Source organism: Triticum dicoccoides, chromosome 2A (genome assembly GCF_002162155.2).
Source record: "Triticum dicoccoides isolate Atlit2015 ecotype Zavitan chromosome 2A, WEW_v2.0, whole genome shotgun sequence".
NCBI lineage: Eukaryota > Viridiplantae > Streptophyta > Magnoliopsida > Poales > Poaceae > Triticum > Triticum dicoccoides.
The window spans coordinates 95284122-95300481 of record NC_041382.1 but is presented as its reverse complement, the minus strand read 5'-3'; the positions used below and the strand labels follow the sequence as shown (position 1 = coordinate 95300481).

At 46.2% G+C, this 16360-nt stretch overlaps 1 protein-coding gene and 1 pseudogene across 4 annotated transcripts; one reads left to right on the top strand and one right to left on the bottom strand.

The window, feature by feature from the left end:
• The window catches only part of LOC119359081, a 44983-nt pseudogene extending 44125 nt beyond the window's left edge, over positions 1 to 858 (top strand).
• A 3048-nt stretch (positions 859 to 3906) lies between these two features.
• LOC119353566 (probable protein phosphatase 2C 65) lies at positions 3907 to 8466 on the bottom strand. Of its 4 annotated transcripts, none has more exons than XR_005170458.1 (5): positions 7356 to 8456; positions 4949 to 5080; positions 4484 to 4857; positions 4344 to 4402; positions 3907 to 4268 (listed from the first exon to the last, which is right to left on the bottom strand). XR_005170458.1 is itself a non-coding variant. In XM_037620185.1 (3 exons), exons 1-3 carry the CDS (start codon positions 8268 to 8270, stop codon positions 4803 to 4805), a joined length of 1098 nt encoding a protein of 365 aa, XP_037476082.1. In that variant the 5' UTR covers positions 8271 to 8466; the 3' UTR covers positions 4670 to 4802. The 4 variants fall into 4 exon arrangements, 2 of the variants coding, with proteins under 2 accessions (XP_037476082.1, XP_037476083.1); XR_005170457.1 differs by having other exon boundaries at positions 4349 to 4402; XM_037620185.1 differs by lacking the exons at positions 3907 to 4268; positions 4344 to 4402 and having other exon boundaries at positions 4670 to 4853; positions 7356 to 8466.
• Between the last annotated feature and the right edge of the window lie 7894 nt (positions 8467 to 16360).

Below are 16360 nucleotides of genomic sequence, written 5' to 3'. Positions count from 1 at the left end.
TCATCCCATCGATCGGCTTCAGTTAGCAGCAGTAGCAAAGGAATCGCTCGATCGGGTTCAGTTAACAGCCATCGATCGATCGCTCGGGTTCAGTAACGCGTAGCCTGCAGTGCAATCGCTCGGGTTCAGTTAGAGCCCAACGCCTCGCTCGGGTTCAGTTAGAGTCAACGCCTCGCACACACGCGCGTACGTGTACGAGAAAAACGCGCATCGCTCGGCCCCCGACCTCCCACCGTAACCAGGAACTCCCCGAAATTTTCCTCCCCCTCGCTTCTACCACGGTTTTTTCCGTCATGCAGCTACGTCTCCGGCCCGCCCAGGACGAAAAGCCCATTCTCTGTCATGATTTTTTGTCATAGAAGTAGGAGCCCACCATATCTATGATGATACCGGATTTTGTCACAATTATCGTCATAGAAGTGTCATATGTATGACAGAAAAAAATTTCATTCGACCCAAAATGTTACGGATGTGTCTTTTTTTGTAGTGATGTTCAGTTTTGGCGTTGCTTATTTGACAAGGGGGTAAGATATGTTAAAAGAAACCTCTCCATACATGGTGTGCAGCCAAGTATGCTTATATATAGAACAAGGCCATCCAGTGGACATCACGGACTTCGCTTTGCATCCACTTACCATGACAAGTAATGTTCCAATCAAGGAGGAATCACCAAGTGTGACATTGGTGAAACTTCTAGTAGATCCTAGTGCTACACTGGAAGGAGACTTCAGTCTAGTTGCATGGGAATCAAGGATACCCCCTCATAAATCATTTGTTCATTTTGTTACAAGTCATGCTCAGGTTACACATGAAGGTGGTGCCTTGCCAGGGAGGAAGCGACGAGGAGTGCCGATCTAATTTTGCTTCAGAACTCTGTAATGTAACTCCAGTTGTATTTTTTTTAAACATGACAAATGGTTGTGTTCATGTGGCTATGGAGTTAAAGGATGTGTTCATGTATGCCATTGAACTAAATGTATATCACTGGCTATATACGTATATTTTATCAGATTCAACAATGCAGTTGCTCTTCTTAGAGAACCAACAACATCATGAGCTGGGTTGTCCGAATCTTGCAGAGAGACAACGGGGGAGAACACGAGCGTATCTGAGCTCGAGCTCAACTCAGCACTTTCGCAACATCATATAACCTGCCATCCAGTGGACATACCGGCAGTTGCATACCAGACTTTGATTTGCATCCACTTAGCATGACTAGCATATTACTATAATTGGTACCGTGTTGAAACTTGGAATACGCACTTGTAATCGTCCAGCCAAAAATTTCGGAATCTCGATATAATATTTAGAGTTAATTACACTATCCATACATAAACTTACAGCGCGGGTACAATTTCGTACAAAAACTTGCAAAATAACTCAACTGGGCCCCTAAACTTGCTTTGCGGGAACAAAATGATACAAATTAATCTGAAACTTGCCACGTCGGATGACACGTCAGCCGGAGCATTTACCCCACGTCCAAGATAATTTACAGGAAACCCCCTATTGTATGCTGAAATAGATCCCCGTGTAGCCCGTCCAAATCCCCTCGCCTCTCTCTATTCGCTTCACAACAGCCAAATCCCTAGCCACTCTCCTCTTTTCTTCCCCGAAAATCCACTCTCGACTGAGTCCAACAAACATGGAGAAGGGTCGTCGGTGCCCAACCCCTCTTGGCGCCATGATGCGGTGTCCTCGTCGGCAGACTACCAACCCCTTCTTGTGAGCGCACGGCTCATGGGCGGCGACGGTGGCGGTCACAAGGATGGCTGGGTCGGCGACTATAGTGAAGAATGGAGGGTGACATATGAGCTTCACTTCGGCCCAAAAAAACGGATGTGCTTTTCCATTCGTAATTTCTGATGTCGTTCTGCGGTATGTGATCCTTTAGCATAACACAACAAATTTTGATGTTGGGCGTAGTTTTTTGATGCCGTTCTGCAGTATGAAACCTGTTCTTGGAATGTGTACAGAAGGATTGGATGCTGGGAGTAGGTTTATAATCTGTTCATCTGAAAATGACAGCCAAACAATCGTTTTCAGTAAACACTGTGAACCCCTTGGACACATCGCCTACACTTTCATCTAATGATGCTCGATTACCAACCATATGTACCAAAGAAGAACCACACGCGGGCGGAAATACTACCGATCAAGTACGACCAAAACCCTAGCCATGAGTGGACCGAAACAGGGGACCAATCAAACACAGGAGAAGCAGTATACATACCGTAATCCGGCAGAAACTCGCCAATGCCACGAGGACGCGGCCCCATCAAGCGTCGATCTCGTTGACGGCGACCAACTAGGCAGCGTCGCCTTAGGGGCCGATGGGAAACAGAAAAAGGAAGGGGTCGATTAGATACAGAAAGACAGAGAGGCGAAGGGGTTTGTGCTGGGACTATGGTGTAAATGGAAGAATTTGCATTACCTCAAGTGTCGTTTTCAAATTTTCTACTCCCATCTCTCTCTGAGGACCACGGGTTGGATTATTGGTCTACTTGGGGTGGTTTGTGCGCAATACAAAAGCGACCGGCGCGTGCCTCTCATTCGGTGTCTCAACCGACGTGGCATGTTTCAGGCTAATTTGTATCAATCTGTTCCCGCAAAGTAAGTTTAGGGGCCCAATTAAGTCATTTTGCAAGTTTTTGTATGAAATTGTATCCGCCCCCAAGTTTATGTATGAATAGTGTAATTAACTCTAATGAGTTTATTATGTTTGATGCTTTATACTTCTTCCGTCCGAAAAGTTTATCCCAAACTTGTTTCCCAACTGGATATATCTGACACTAACTTAATGCTAGATACATCTAAACTTTTTGGGACGGAGGGAGTACTTAGTTATTTATGGTGAACTTTTATAAGATCTGATGCTTTTCGCCAAAAAGGAAGTCCAGCCAAAATTGTTTTTTTTAGAACCGCCAACATTGCTATTGTGAAGAGGATGAAGCCCCCTGTGTTGTGTGGAACCCGGCCCAGCGCCTTGCAAAATTTCTGAAACGGGGACTGGTTTGAGCTCAGATTACCGAGGAATCGGTCTGGAAGAACTCGGGGTTGAGCACCACGTTTCCGCCGGCGAGGCGCCCGCGCGCGCGAGCCTCGCAGTCGACCGCCTCCCCTCCATCCATCCCTCCGCCAACTCCGCGTCGGCGACCACGCCATGCCTCCACACGAGGCGCGGCGTGCTGGGCGGCGGCGCGGGTCAGCTGTGGCGTGGGCCAGGGCCGCAGGCAGGAGGAGCCAGCTCGTGGCTGCCGCCATGGCTGGGCTTGGGGAAGGAGATTGTGGGATTCATCGCCGGTGGCGCGCTGACGGCTGGTGGTTCCCAGCAGAAACAGAAACAGTTTGCTTCCTGCTAATAACTCATCGCTAGGTCCCACACGTCGAATGTACAACTGAGAAAATTAGAATTACTGCATATGTATATATACTTCTGGAAAATCTACAGGTTCAGTGACCGTCGTCAACCGGACCAACGAGATGGTATTGCTACTGTTTCTGTTGGCTGCTGTATTATTTGATGACGGACCAACAACATTTTTTTTTGGTTTTATTACACCTGCATAAGAAGTATTCTTATTAAGAAACTTTTTGACAGACAATTATACTTTGTACATGCATGCATAATGTGATTAGGTTCATGTTTAACAATACTCCCTACGTAAAGAAATATAAGATCATTTAGATCACCAAGGGAGTACTAGCTATTGCTTGCAATTTTAAATAACAAAAACAACATATTAGTGAGTTATTTAAAATTTTGCAACCATTTTGAAACACAAGGAGTAATATGACTTGCCAAATTAAGAGTTTTTAGGAGCATACAAGGCATTTTGGTGGAATATAAAGCTAAGGAGTCTCTTTCAGTAAGCCCTGAGCATTTCTCACTATCCTACTCACAAAGACTGAAAGACCACTTCCTTCCCATCCGATTAAGAATAAGCGGCAATTATTCGTTGCGGTATCACACTGCACCGCAGCTCATACCATATGACTGCAGGTCTGCAAGCATCAACTTAACATGATGTGATAAATAACAAATACAAATTCTTCAGATACTTGACTCCATTTCCAGTTAACGCTTGGCGGCGTCCAATGCCACAAGCTCAAGCCCATCAATCCTTATGTTAAACGACCCTGTTTGGGTCAGAATCCTTTTCATTGTCAGTCAGCAGGTGCTCTAAGAAAACACGAGCAACTTGCAACCGGCGCAGAACAAACATTGCCAGCCTGCATCACACCCACTGTTCGGGAAGTCAGCCCCCCTGTAAAAATGTCAAAAGCTTTCTAAGCAAATCGGTCCAGAAATACGACGAAAAGAAACTTGATTAGGGCGAGACCTTACGGGGGATGACGACGGGTGTGCTGCCACTCCTGTTGTGAGATTTAAGCTAGAGGACTGCAATGAAAAAGAGTGAACTGATATGAGATTGTTTGCGTTTACACCATTCCCCAGTTAGAAGGAGACTGGTGACATTACCTCATGCATGGTCAGCAGGAGACTGCCCGCTCTAGCTTGTTACCACCTTGACTAGGATGCCAAGCTTCCACTGGTTCGGATAAAGGAATGTCGATCTGGGTCGACCTGGAAGCTTCCGATGCTTTACCTCCTTCCAGTAAAGGGTGTGTAGGCGAAGGAGCAACGCATGAGAGGCGTCGTTCCGATGGAGAGCCAGAGGAGGATGGCCGCCGCAGTTCAGCAGTAGCCACTGCGTTCAGGTGACTTGCTTCTGACGGTACAAATACAGGTAGCTCCGACGGTACAAATACAGGCAGCTCTGGCTGTACCGTGTGCAATGCTATCGGCGCCCCGGTGCTGCTGGAGTTCTCTTTGTCACTCCCTGCAGGACCTGACTGAGTAAATTTTGGAAAGACAATGAATTTCTGCAAAGCCACCAACAATTGCGGTATTATGCCTACATAATCAAAAGGTATGTGCACGTACATTTTGAGCATCCCGGATATGCACGATGATTATTGTTATATCATCTGTCCTGTTTTCGTGCTCTAGCCATAGTTTGTATGACTCTGCAGCGATTGCTGCGCAAGCATCTCGAGGGTCTTGATGCATAGCCACCTGTAGCAATTGAGACAAATGTTATAGCATTTCGGACATGGAGGCAGAGAACACCAAAGGCATACCAGAGCAAGCAAAACCACATACATTATTACATGAGATTGATACTAAAGGACTTCAAATGGTGCATGATATGGCATAGAGAGTAGAGACCACCATCTAAAATATATGTCTAAAATAAAACTGTCATAGTTTGATCACACCAAAATGGTGGATCGCACATGGGTGCACTTCATGGAGATGCATACACAAGGAGGGCATCATGCGCAGGAAAGATGAAAGAACTTGGAAGAACATAAAGGCTGTTACCAGCCTGGTTTCCTAAGGGCACTAGTTAGGGAAGTGGTGGAAAGGAAAAGAGAGGGTTTACAGGGGACCATCCCATTAAGAACTCCGGACCATGTTAATCAGAACAGAATTGACAACATGCAAGCACATCACTAGCAATTCAGCAATCAGCAGTCAATTCTGAAGTGACTTGTCAGTTCCAAGACCAATAAAATGGCCAATATCTTTTTCTTCATCGGCAGTACAACAGGAAAGTAGTATAATAAATCATGAACCTTCAGTCCATTTTCTCACGTTCTTTTTGCTGGACACATTTCGGATTAGTCAATTCACCAATACAGCTCAGATGCTGGTCCACTATTCATCTATTACTCAGTAAAGGTACATCCACTTATGCAGAACTTTATCTAGAGTGGTGGCTTTCGTAATGGCAACATCAATCAACCTCAAATTCCTGACCATTTCATAATCATTACACCAACCTACACGTCCAGCTTTTTGAATGAGTAGCTTTTTAGTACACACAAGAATGGAGTAAAAATGCGATATGCAGGACCATTTGCATTTGTTTCCTGGATATAAAAGTTGACCCCACGAGTTATTTTTAATTCCTTGTACCCACTGAACTATACATCTTTACTAGATTCCCAACAACTCAATACTACCGCTCATAACCTTAAATAGCAATATAGCTCCACGATAATCGGTAAAGGGCTGAAATAATTCTGCACTCTGCTTGACTGTCAATATTCTCATACATGAATGTTTTAGGTATCCCCGTTTCCATTACTGGCTCACCAACATATTATAAGCACATCCACTTCTCAACACATTCCGCTGAATTTATCACTAAATATTATCTTATCTTTGTTTTTATGATTATGCTTATCTTCTCTAACTACAGGTTTAATGCTTAACATCGCATGCCCTACTCTTCAACCTAACAAGTTAATAATAATCTCATCAGAGATGTCACTATACTTATAAAGCAAATAATTTCATACTTTCGTTGGACAGAGCAAGTCAAGGTCAACATCGAATTGGGCTTCAATATCATCATAGGCCAGACAGACTTGATCAAGCCTATAAACTCATAAGTGGAGTATATAAGAATATTTACTGGGTGGGTTGCCATCAAACATGTTTGGACCTAAAATGACACTTAAAGAGCAACTCCAACTATCCCCTGTTTTAGGGGGTTTGAGCAAAAAACTCATTCCAACCCTACCAAACTCACCTCCCCCCTAATGGGATTTTGGGAGAAATCCAGGGGAGATGGTTTGGGTTGCTTTACATGTTATTAGCTCATTAAAGGTAGTAGTGGACATGTCAAGAAACTGGTGGCTAGTTATAATATGAAGAAAAGAAAAACAATGAAGCGATAATTTTCTACAGCTCCGATGTGCTACTAATAAGCATGCATGCTACCGATGAAACTGGAATGCATGGAAGCCAGATATTCGTGCGTGCTACTGAAGGAATGGGAATTCACGGTAAGCCAGTTGGTTCACTATTATTGGCTACTTTCCAATCCAAAGCTTTACGTCAAGGCTCTAGGTTAATCGAACAAATCAACAAATATGAGTAACTGGTGTTGTGATTGAAAGTCGTTCCTAATTACCAATTTACTACTGTACTTGCTACCTACATTCACCACACTAGAAGTTGGTTCACTATCATTGGCTACTTCCAAGATGGCAAGATCCAAAGCTTTACATCAAGGCTCTAGTTAATCAGACACAGATCAACAAATATGAGTAACTGGTGTTGTGACTGAAAGTCATTCAAGCAAAATGCACCCTGCTTATTACCAATTTACTACTAGTACTTGCTAACCAGATTCACCACACTAGAAGTTCACAGGCACACCCTACGAATTTCTTTCCAAGAATACTATATGCGGTAGGTAAAACACCAACTTCCAAATGGATCAGCTCAGCAAAGGCAAAGGAGCAAGGAAATTTGAGAAGGGGGAGAAAATCATCACCATGTCGACGACTTCCTGGCTGGAGAGGAACTCGAAGACGCCATCGCTTGCGACGACGAAGAAGAGGTGGGCCGGGGTGATCTCCACGGTCTTCACCTCAGGGTCGGCGATGACCCCGACGCCCTCGGCGGCGAGGTCGCCGAGGCTGCGCGTGAAGGCCGTGCCCGGGTAGAGGCCGTCGCGGGCCCAGACGCGAGGCGGGTCCCCCTCGTCGGCGAGCCAGCCCTCGGCGTCCGGGTCGCGCACGCCCTCCACCTGCTCGACCGACATGACCCGCGCGCCGCAGGCCTTGACGCGCGCGCGCTCGTCGGCGCGGAACGGCGTCTGGTCCCACGACAGCTCCTCGGCGGCGACGCGGCCGTCGCGCCAGACCCCGGCGACGGCGCGCGAGTCCCCGACGTTGGCCACGTGGAGCGCGCCGCCGGCCACGAGCGCGGCCACGGCCGTGGTCCCGCTCATGGAGTCGTCGACGGCCGGCGCCGCGTGCATCTCCTCGTTGACCCCAATCATCGCCGCCCGGAACGCGCCCGCGGGGTCCGTCGCGAGGAGGCTCCCGCCGGCGCCGGCGCCGTCGTCCTCGGCCGCGAGGAGGAGGAGGCGCGGGAGCGCGTCGCGCGCGAACCCGGAGCAGGCGGCCCCGCAGGCGCCGTGGCCGTCGAAGACGGCGAAGAGGTGGAGATCGGGGTCGCCCGCGAAGCGCGTGGCCACCAGGTACGCGTCCTGCGTCTCCCGGCCCGGGGAGTCCGGGTAGAGGCCGTCGACCGTCAGCGTGGCGTACTCCAGCGCCAGGCCGGCCCCCGGCACCGCGGCGCGGCCGAGGGTGGAGCCGCCGAGGCCGCCCGGCACGCCGCCGCCTTCCCGCCGCCCCCCGCCGTCGCCCCGCGGCAGGCAGCACTTGCCGTGCGCGCACCCCATGGACTGCGTGCGCGTGGGGGCTAGGGTTTGGGGGTCCGGGTGAGTGACGGACGGAGTGGGGGATGGGAGTTTGGGAAATTGAATGGGAGGGGAAGGAGGAAGGAAGGGAGGTTGGGTGGAATGGAATGGAATGGAATTGAATGATTCAAACGCGACTCCACAGTCCACACCGCGGCCACGGGAGTGTAGAAAAGTGGCGGTGGCCGGCGCAAATATTCTGGGGGTTTTTCCTGTTGCCCGTAGGCCAGACTGCAAAAGGGAAGGGTGAGAGTGAGGCTTGTGCCACCTGGCGGCTTGTGTATCTTTGAGATTTTGTATAAATCAGCACCATACACTTGGCTTGCAGGAGTAAATGCGGTCGAAAATGGATTAGCTATGTGGCATTCTAAGAGCAACTCCAAAAACAGCTCCGTTAGCAAAGCGAGTTGTGGCTGGATGGTGTGGCTGGATGGTTAGGAGGGCAGTGATATCCCCAGCCACTGGGGCAGTGGCGGAGCTACATTCAAAAGCATGGGCGGGCCAATCTGAAGAGAGGCCCAATTTTTTGACAATTATGACCCAGATTTACCCTTAAGCCTAGCCTTTTGCAGTAAAACTGGGCGGGCCATGGCCCATTTTGCTACAACGTAGCTCCGCCAATGCACTGGGGATTAAGCTTTAGACTTGACACGGGTGCTCACATTTTTCTGGATTTATTTCAGAACTTTCAGCGATGTGCGCTCAGTGAGAGGAGACGTTCCAGTCGACTACGAAGGCGTCTATGACGACTTCGTCAATCTCAAGATGATGTGTCGTCTCAGTCTCTCAAAGGTGCTAAGAGGGATAGGGTGTGCGTGCGTGCGTTCACAGGGCTGAGTGTATCTGAAATGTATGAGCGTCAGCGTCTGTACTGTGTTAAAAAAATAGCTCCCTTAAAAAACTTCCCATAAAACTAGCTACGAGAAGACCCTAAAATTTAGGGGAAGTTGCCTGAGAACTATTTTTGACAGTTCTCGTAAACTTCTTCCCCTCAATTCATTTTTATTTAACTTTTAATTAAAATATTAGATAATGACCTATGGCCCATCAATCAGTGACACTCGTTACGACAACCAGCGAAGGGCAGCACGAGGCAATGAAGTGGCCGATGGCGCGAGGCGGCGGGCGGCGGCGGCGCTCCCGCGAGATTCTGGCATTGAGGGTAGGGCATGGTGAAGTTTCAGGTGGTTACTATCCCGCCAAAATTTTAGCGGGAGGAAAGAACCAATTTATGGAACTGTTCGGGAGGGTTTTTGACCCAGCATCCTGTAAATGGTGATTATTTTTGAGATAGGGGAGCTGTTGGAGATGCTCTAAGGTGGATGGGTCTCGGCTTAGTTTTTTCAGGAGAGGGATACTATCGAAAATAGACCCAAGTCGGCACATATGGTCTCTATAGCATGCCAAGGTGGACGATTCTCTAGTTAGATTTCCCGGCGGGAGGGGGAGATTCACACAAACTAGTAGATTTTTTACCGTAGGGTTCACCTCAACTTGCCACATGCCCGAAATACAGAAAAGTAGTCTATTTTGGATTGTGTTTGCTTCGGTTATCCAATTTTTTATTGTGCACTAGGACAATGCTCGTGCGTTGTAATGGGTTATAAATATGGATCACAATATGTAGGAAAGTTTCCTTAGGAGTGCCCATATTAATGATGTAAATAAATATTTATCAAATTCTTCCCATGATTATCTTATATTTTGATGAGAAGTTTGGTAAGTAAACTAAAGTGAATTTGGTTCAGAAGGTAAGTAAATTAAGGTAATTGATTATCATATGGAAAAGTTAGATGAAGACGTGGTGGAAAGAAAAGTAAAACATGAAACATTGCATTCCTTTTAAGTAGTATAGATATATAGATAGACTAGGACAATGTCGGTGCGTTGCAGCGGGATATAAATACTCTAATATGTTAGTTTGTGATTTAGTTGTCCATTTTAGTGCGATCGTGTAATTAATATTTATCAACTTTTGCTCATGATTTACCTTATACTTTGATGAGAAGTTTGATAAGTAAACTAAAGTAAAATTTGTAAGGTATGTAAATTAAGGTGATTGATTATCCTACAGAAAAGGTTGGACGAAGGGGTGGTGTGATAACCCACAAGTATAGGGGATTGCAACAGTTTTCGAGGGTAGAATATTCAACCAAATTTATAGATTCGATACAAGGGGAGCCAAAGAATATTTGCAAGTATTAGCAGCTGAGTTGTCAATCCAACCGCATCTGGAGATTAATTGTCTGCAGCAACGTGATCAGTAGCAAAGTAATATGATAGTTTTGATAATAATGACAGCAACAATGGTAACAATAATAGTGATAACAGTAATTTTATAGTAAGTGCAGTAGTGACGATAGCAGTAGTAATCTAGCAAGAACAATATAGGATAAATTCGTAGGCATTGGATCGGTAATTTGTTGGATGATATTCATCATGTGACAGTCATAACCTAGGGCGATACGGCACTAGCTCCAGTTCATAAATATAATGTAGGCATGTATTCCGTAAATAGTCATACGTGCTTATGGAAAGAACTTGCATGACATATTTTGTCCTACCCTCCCGTGGTAGCAGGGTCTAATTGGAAACTAAGGGATATTAAGGCCTCTTTTTAATAGAGAACCGGAACAAAGCATTAAAACACGGTGTATACATGAACTCCTCAAACTACGGTCATCACCGGGAGTGGTCCCGACTATTGTCACTCCGGGGTTGCCAGATCATAACACGTAGTATGTGACTATAACTTGCAAGGTCGGATCTAGAACATGGATATAATGGTGATAACATAAATGGTTCAGATCTAAAATCATGGCACCCGGGCCCAAAGTGACAAGCATTAAGCATGGCAAAGTCATAGCAACATCAATATGATCTCGGGGTAGATCAACTCTTGTAATCTCTATATTCATCAAGATCAATCAAGCAGGAAGTAGGGTATTACCTCCATTAAGAGGACCCGAACCTGGGTAAACATCGTGTCCCCTGTCTCCTGTTACCCATCGATCCATGACACATAGCTCGAGACCCCCTACCCGAGATCTACCGGTTTTGACAGCAACAATGGTGCTTTCATTGAGAGTTCCGCTGTGTGATCGGCAAGGGGTCAATGGCTGGTCTGCAGATCAACTACGACGTCGGCGTCTTTGTTGCCGGCTTGAGTGGTCGCCTTGGCTTGACCAAGGACTGTGCCCTGCCTCCAATCGTCATGTTCGGACGAGGGCATTCATCAACCTCAACTCTGATGTCTATCATGATGATGGAGGAATCATCCATGGAGCTCGGGGGCTCAACGTTAACATTGCCCTCGGGCGACCGTGCTGTTTTTCTGAACAGCGAACTTGTATCCGCTACTACCACCTCCTCGAGCATCGCTTTGACGATTCCTTCGGTGGAATTGTGCGGAATTGAGTCTACAACAATAGTATAAAATTTCGTCGCGTTCTGGTGGAGCAATCTCCGTCGATCTCCCATATACCGGAGCCCTGTCAAATCTGGACAGGAATCTGGACGAATTTGGAGCATAGTGTCCAGCATCTAGCTTGGACGTCCTTTGGAAGATCCAACCGTTGATCGGCTGCGGAATTCCTATATCTACCACCTCTCAAAATTTCAGCTCGATCCGACCGTCCAAACTCCGGGAACCTTCCGATTAGTGCATCCCTTTTCGGATCTGTTTTCTGCGCGAATACGAATCCGACCCGAGTTCATCTTTCTTCATGAACGGGATATTGGACAACTTTTTTGGAAAAATCTCTTTCTAGGGTATTGTGTTTTGTTTCCGAACACATGCTCACAAATTTTGCTCCTTTTCGGAGGTAATCTTCACCGTCGTGCCGGTGTCAAACCAACCCTTACTCCACGTCTGTCGGCCTGCGCTAGACAGATCGTCGCTTCATCGAGCCGAGCCCAACCTTACTGGATCATCAGCTCGGCATGCCGAACAAGAGTTCGTCATCGCGAAGACTAAATTATCACCAACACCATCGCCTCACGGATTGCACGGGTCAGGCGCGCCGACATCGCCGCTCGGTCGCTTCATCAATCCGGCTTTGACCGCGTCACAAGTTATGACCAGCGTCGGCATGACCGAGCCGTAGCTTCTTCAAACCTATGTCTGCCATGTTGAACCGCTTCAACACCTCGGCTGGCACAGCGGCTGCAGCGTCAGCTTACCGACCTGCTCCGTCACCTCGTCTGGACCGGGGGCTTCTCCATCTCTTCATCAACCTACTCCGGAGACTTCGGTGTCACCAGCCGACCAGCTTCGTCATGTTAGCTGGACCGGGGGTTTTGCCTCAGCAAGCCAACATTTGTCAGCATCGCCATGTCGTCGCTTCATCGCCCATCAGGCAATGAGTGTGCGGATCGAGTCCCAATGTTGGGTGTAACCTTTCTTCAGATTGCTGCAACAGATAAACCAGGTGCTATTAATCATAATAATTTTTTCTTGCTTGAGTTTATTTTTCCTGTGGAATTATTACTCTGATTTGTTCCATCATCTGTACACAGGTCTGTCAAATGACGGCCGCATTAATGATGGTTGTGTGATGGTTCAGCCAGTTTCCCGTTTGCAGTTCGGCGAATGCCTCATCAGGGACTCAGACCGCCCTATGAATATAGGATTTGTCACGCAGGCGCCCCGCATCGACATTGGCTTCGACGCCAGGCTACATCTCTTTAAAAAAAATTATTTTGCGTAAATTAGTTATGCAAGATTTTTTTAAATTATATTTATATTATTATTTTTTGGAATGCACTATTTTACATGTGTAGGTAATCGAGTCCGACTGCATCATGCGGTCACTTCGGCAAGCCGACGTCGTCGTCCCAATCGGCATAAATTGGCTCGCGTGGTCACCTTGTTGATCGAATTGCCATACCGACATGTTTGGTTGCCTCGGGGACTTCGGCATCATCAAGAGGGTCCTACCTTGTCGGGTATTCGGCGCACGGGCCATATTTCTTTTATTACTCACTTTGCATAAATTATTAATCATGCAACCTTTTAAAAAATATTACTATTATCTTCGACTGACACTCTTTTCTGTGCACAGGTAAAAGATCCGGGTTGGGCAGCGCTGTCACTTCGGCATAGCGACATACCATGTCACCTCGGCTGGACTGAGGGCTTCGTCAGCACTTCATTAACCCATGTCGAGGACACTGGCGTCATACTGCCGACCTGCTCTGTCGCCTCAGTCGGACTGGGGGTTACACCTCGACACATTGGTCGTGCTACGTTGCCACTTCGGAGTGCCGAGCTCTTCGCTCCGCCACCTCGGAACCGGCTTGGGGGCTGGGACCTTGTTCCGCATCAAGCTCGGACCATGTCATTCATGCCGAACACATTAACCAGCTTAGTCGCTTTCATGCTCAAAGTTTTAAATTTTTAATTTGCGTTCGCTCCGACCATGCTCACAAACGTTGTTTGATTAAAAACACTTCATTTCCCCTGTTAACTGGGGGCTCTTAAATTTTTGTGAGCTGTTTTATAATAAGTGTTCTTATTATTAGTCGTTGCAAATTCTTTTTCTATCACTCCTTTTTTCTACGCGAGTGTGTGGTCAATAGCCGGGGAGCCTAATTTCTCTCTCAAAGCCGCTATAGTTTAGTTTGCTAAACTGGCCTAATGAGAAGTACTCCACCTTCAGGATAGGAGGTTGAAGCCGTAGGCTGACCCGCTTGAAGTCCTGAGATAGGATGTGTCATGTTAAAGCACGACAGAAGCACATTTTTTTCTAAGACCAATTTTTGGATTGGCATCGAACACTTGATCTAGTTCGGACGTCAAGTGTTTACTGAAGTTTTTGGTTTTCCAAGCCTATGGCACTTTGAAACTATTTGTTTGTGTCCGGTATAAGTCTAGTAGTGCAATGTTGGACACCTTTAGAGATTCGACAAAAACATTCTCGGATATGCATCGATTTCGAATTGTGTCTTCGGTCAATAGTTGGGTTGCCCGGCTCCTGTGATTGCCTCCTACGTTCCGCTTTGTTCGGCTAGGTGTGCAAAGGGAGAACCACTGGGATTGTGCTTCCAGCTCGCATGGTCAAAGCGCCCCAGTGGAGAAAGATGAATACTGACTGTCACAATAAGCGCAAACTGGTCAGTGATGACCCACAAGTATAAGGGATCTATCGTAGTCCTTTCGATAAGTAAGAGTGTCGAACCCAACAAGGAGCAGAAGGAAATGATAAGCGGTTTTCAGTAAGGTATTCTCTGCAAGCACTGAAATTATTGGTAACAGATAGTTTTGTGATAAAGTAATTTGTAACGGGTAATAAGTATAAATAAAGTGCAGCAAGATGTCCCAATCCTTTTTGTAGCAAAGGACAAGCCTGGACAAACTCTTGTATAGAGAAAAGCGCTCCCGGGGACACATGGGAATTATCATCAAGCTAGTTTTCATCATGTTCATATAATTCGCGTTCGGTACTTTGATAATTTGATATGTGGGTGGACCGGTGCTTGGGTGCTGTCCTTACTTGGACAAGCATCCCACTTATGATTAACCCCTATTGCAAGCATCCGCAACTACAAAGAAGTATTAAGATAAACCTAACCATAGCATGAAACATATGGATCCAAATCAGCCCCTTACGAAGCAACTCATAAACTAGGGTTTAAGCTTCTGTCACTCTAGCAACCCATCATCTACTTATTACTTCCCAATGCCTGCCTCTAGGTCCAAATAATGGTGAAGTGTCATGTAGTCGACGTTCACATAACACCACTAGAGGAGAGACAACATACATCTCATCAAAATATCAAACGGATACCAAATTCACATGACTACTAATAGCAAGACTTCTCCCATGTCCTCAGGAACAAACGTAACTACTCATAAAGCATATTCATGTTCATAATCAGAGGGGTATTAATATGCATATAGGATCTGAACATATGATCTTCCACCAAATAAACCAACTAGCATCAACTACAAGGAGTAATCAACACTACTAGCAACCTACAAGTACCAATATGAGGCTTTGGGACAAAGATTGGATACAAGAGATGAACTAGGGTTTGAGAGGAGATATGTTGGTGAAGATGTTGATGGAGATTGACCCCCTCCCGATGAGAGGAGCATTGGTGATGATGATGGCGATGATTTCTCCCTCTCGGAGGGAAGTTTCCCCGGCTGAACAGCTCTGCCGGAGCCCTAGATTGGTTCCACCTCGTGGCGGCGGAGTTTCTTCCCGAAAGCTTGCTTATGATTTTTTTTCTCGGACGAAAGACTTCATATAGAAGAAGATGGGCACCGGAGGGCCACCAGGGGCCCACGAGGCAGGGGGCGCGCCTCCCACCCTCGTGGCCATGGTGTGGCCCCCCTCTGGTATTTTCTTCGTCTAGTATTTTTTATTAATTCCAAAAATGACTTTCGTGAAGTTTCAGGACTTTTGGAGTTGTGCATAATAGGTCTCTAATATTTGCTCCTTTTCAAGCCCAGAATCCCAGCTGCCGGCATTCTCCCTCTTTATGTAAACCTTGTAAAATAAGAGAGAATAGACATAAGTATTGTGACATAACGTGTAATAACAGCCCATAATGCAATAAATATCAATATAAAAGCATGACGCAAAATGGACGTATCAACTCCCCCAAGCTTAGACCTTGCTTGTCCTCAAGCGGAAGCCGATAACGATAAATATGTCCACATGTTTAGAGGTAGAGGTGTCGATAAAATAAAATACGGACATGAGGGCATCATGATTATTCTTATAATAGAAACATATATGGATATTGTCATATGATTTCTTATGCTCAAGTAATAATCTATTCACAATGTCAAGTGTGAATCAGAAACTTCATTGAGAACCAACAAACTACAATCTCAGTCATTGAAGCAATTGCAATCATAACATCGTAAAGAGTCTATGTAAGAGCTTTTCAGCAAGTCCACATACTCAACTATCATTTAGTCTTTCATAATTGCTAACACTCACGCAATACTTGTGGTTACGGAGTTTTAATCGGACACAGAGAAAGATAGGGGCTTATAGTTTCGCCTCCCAACCTTTTACCTCAAGGGTAATGTCAACAATAATAGTTCATGCTAACTT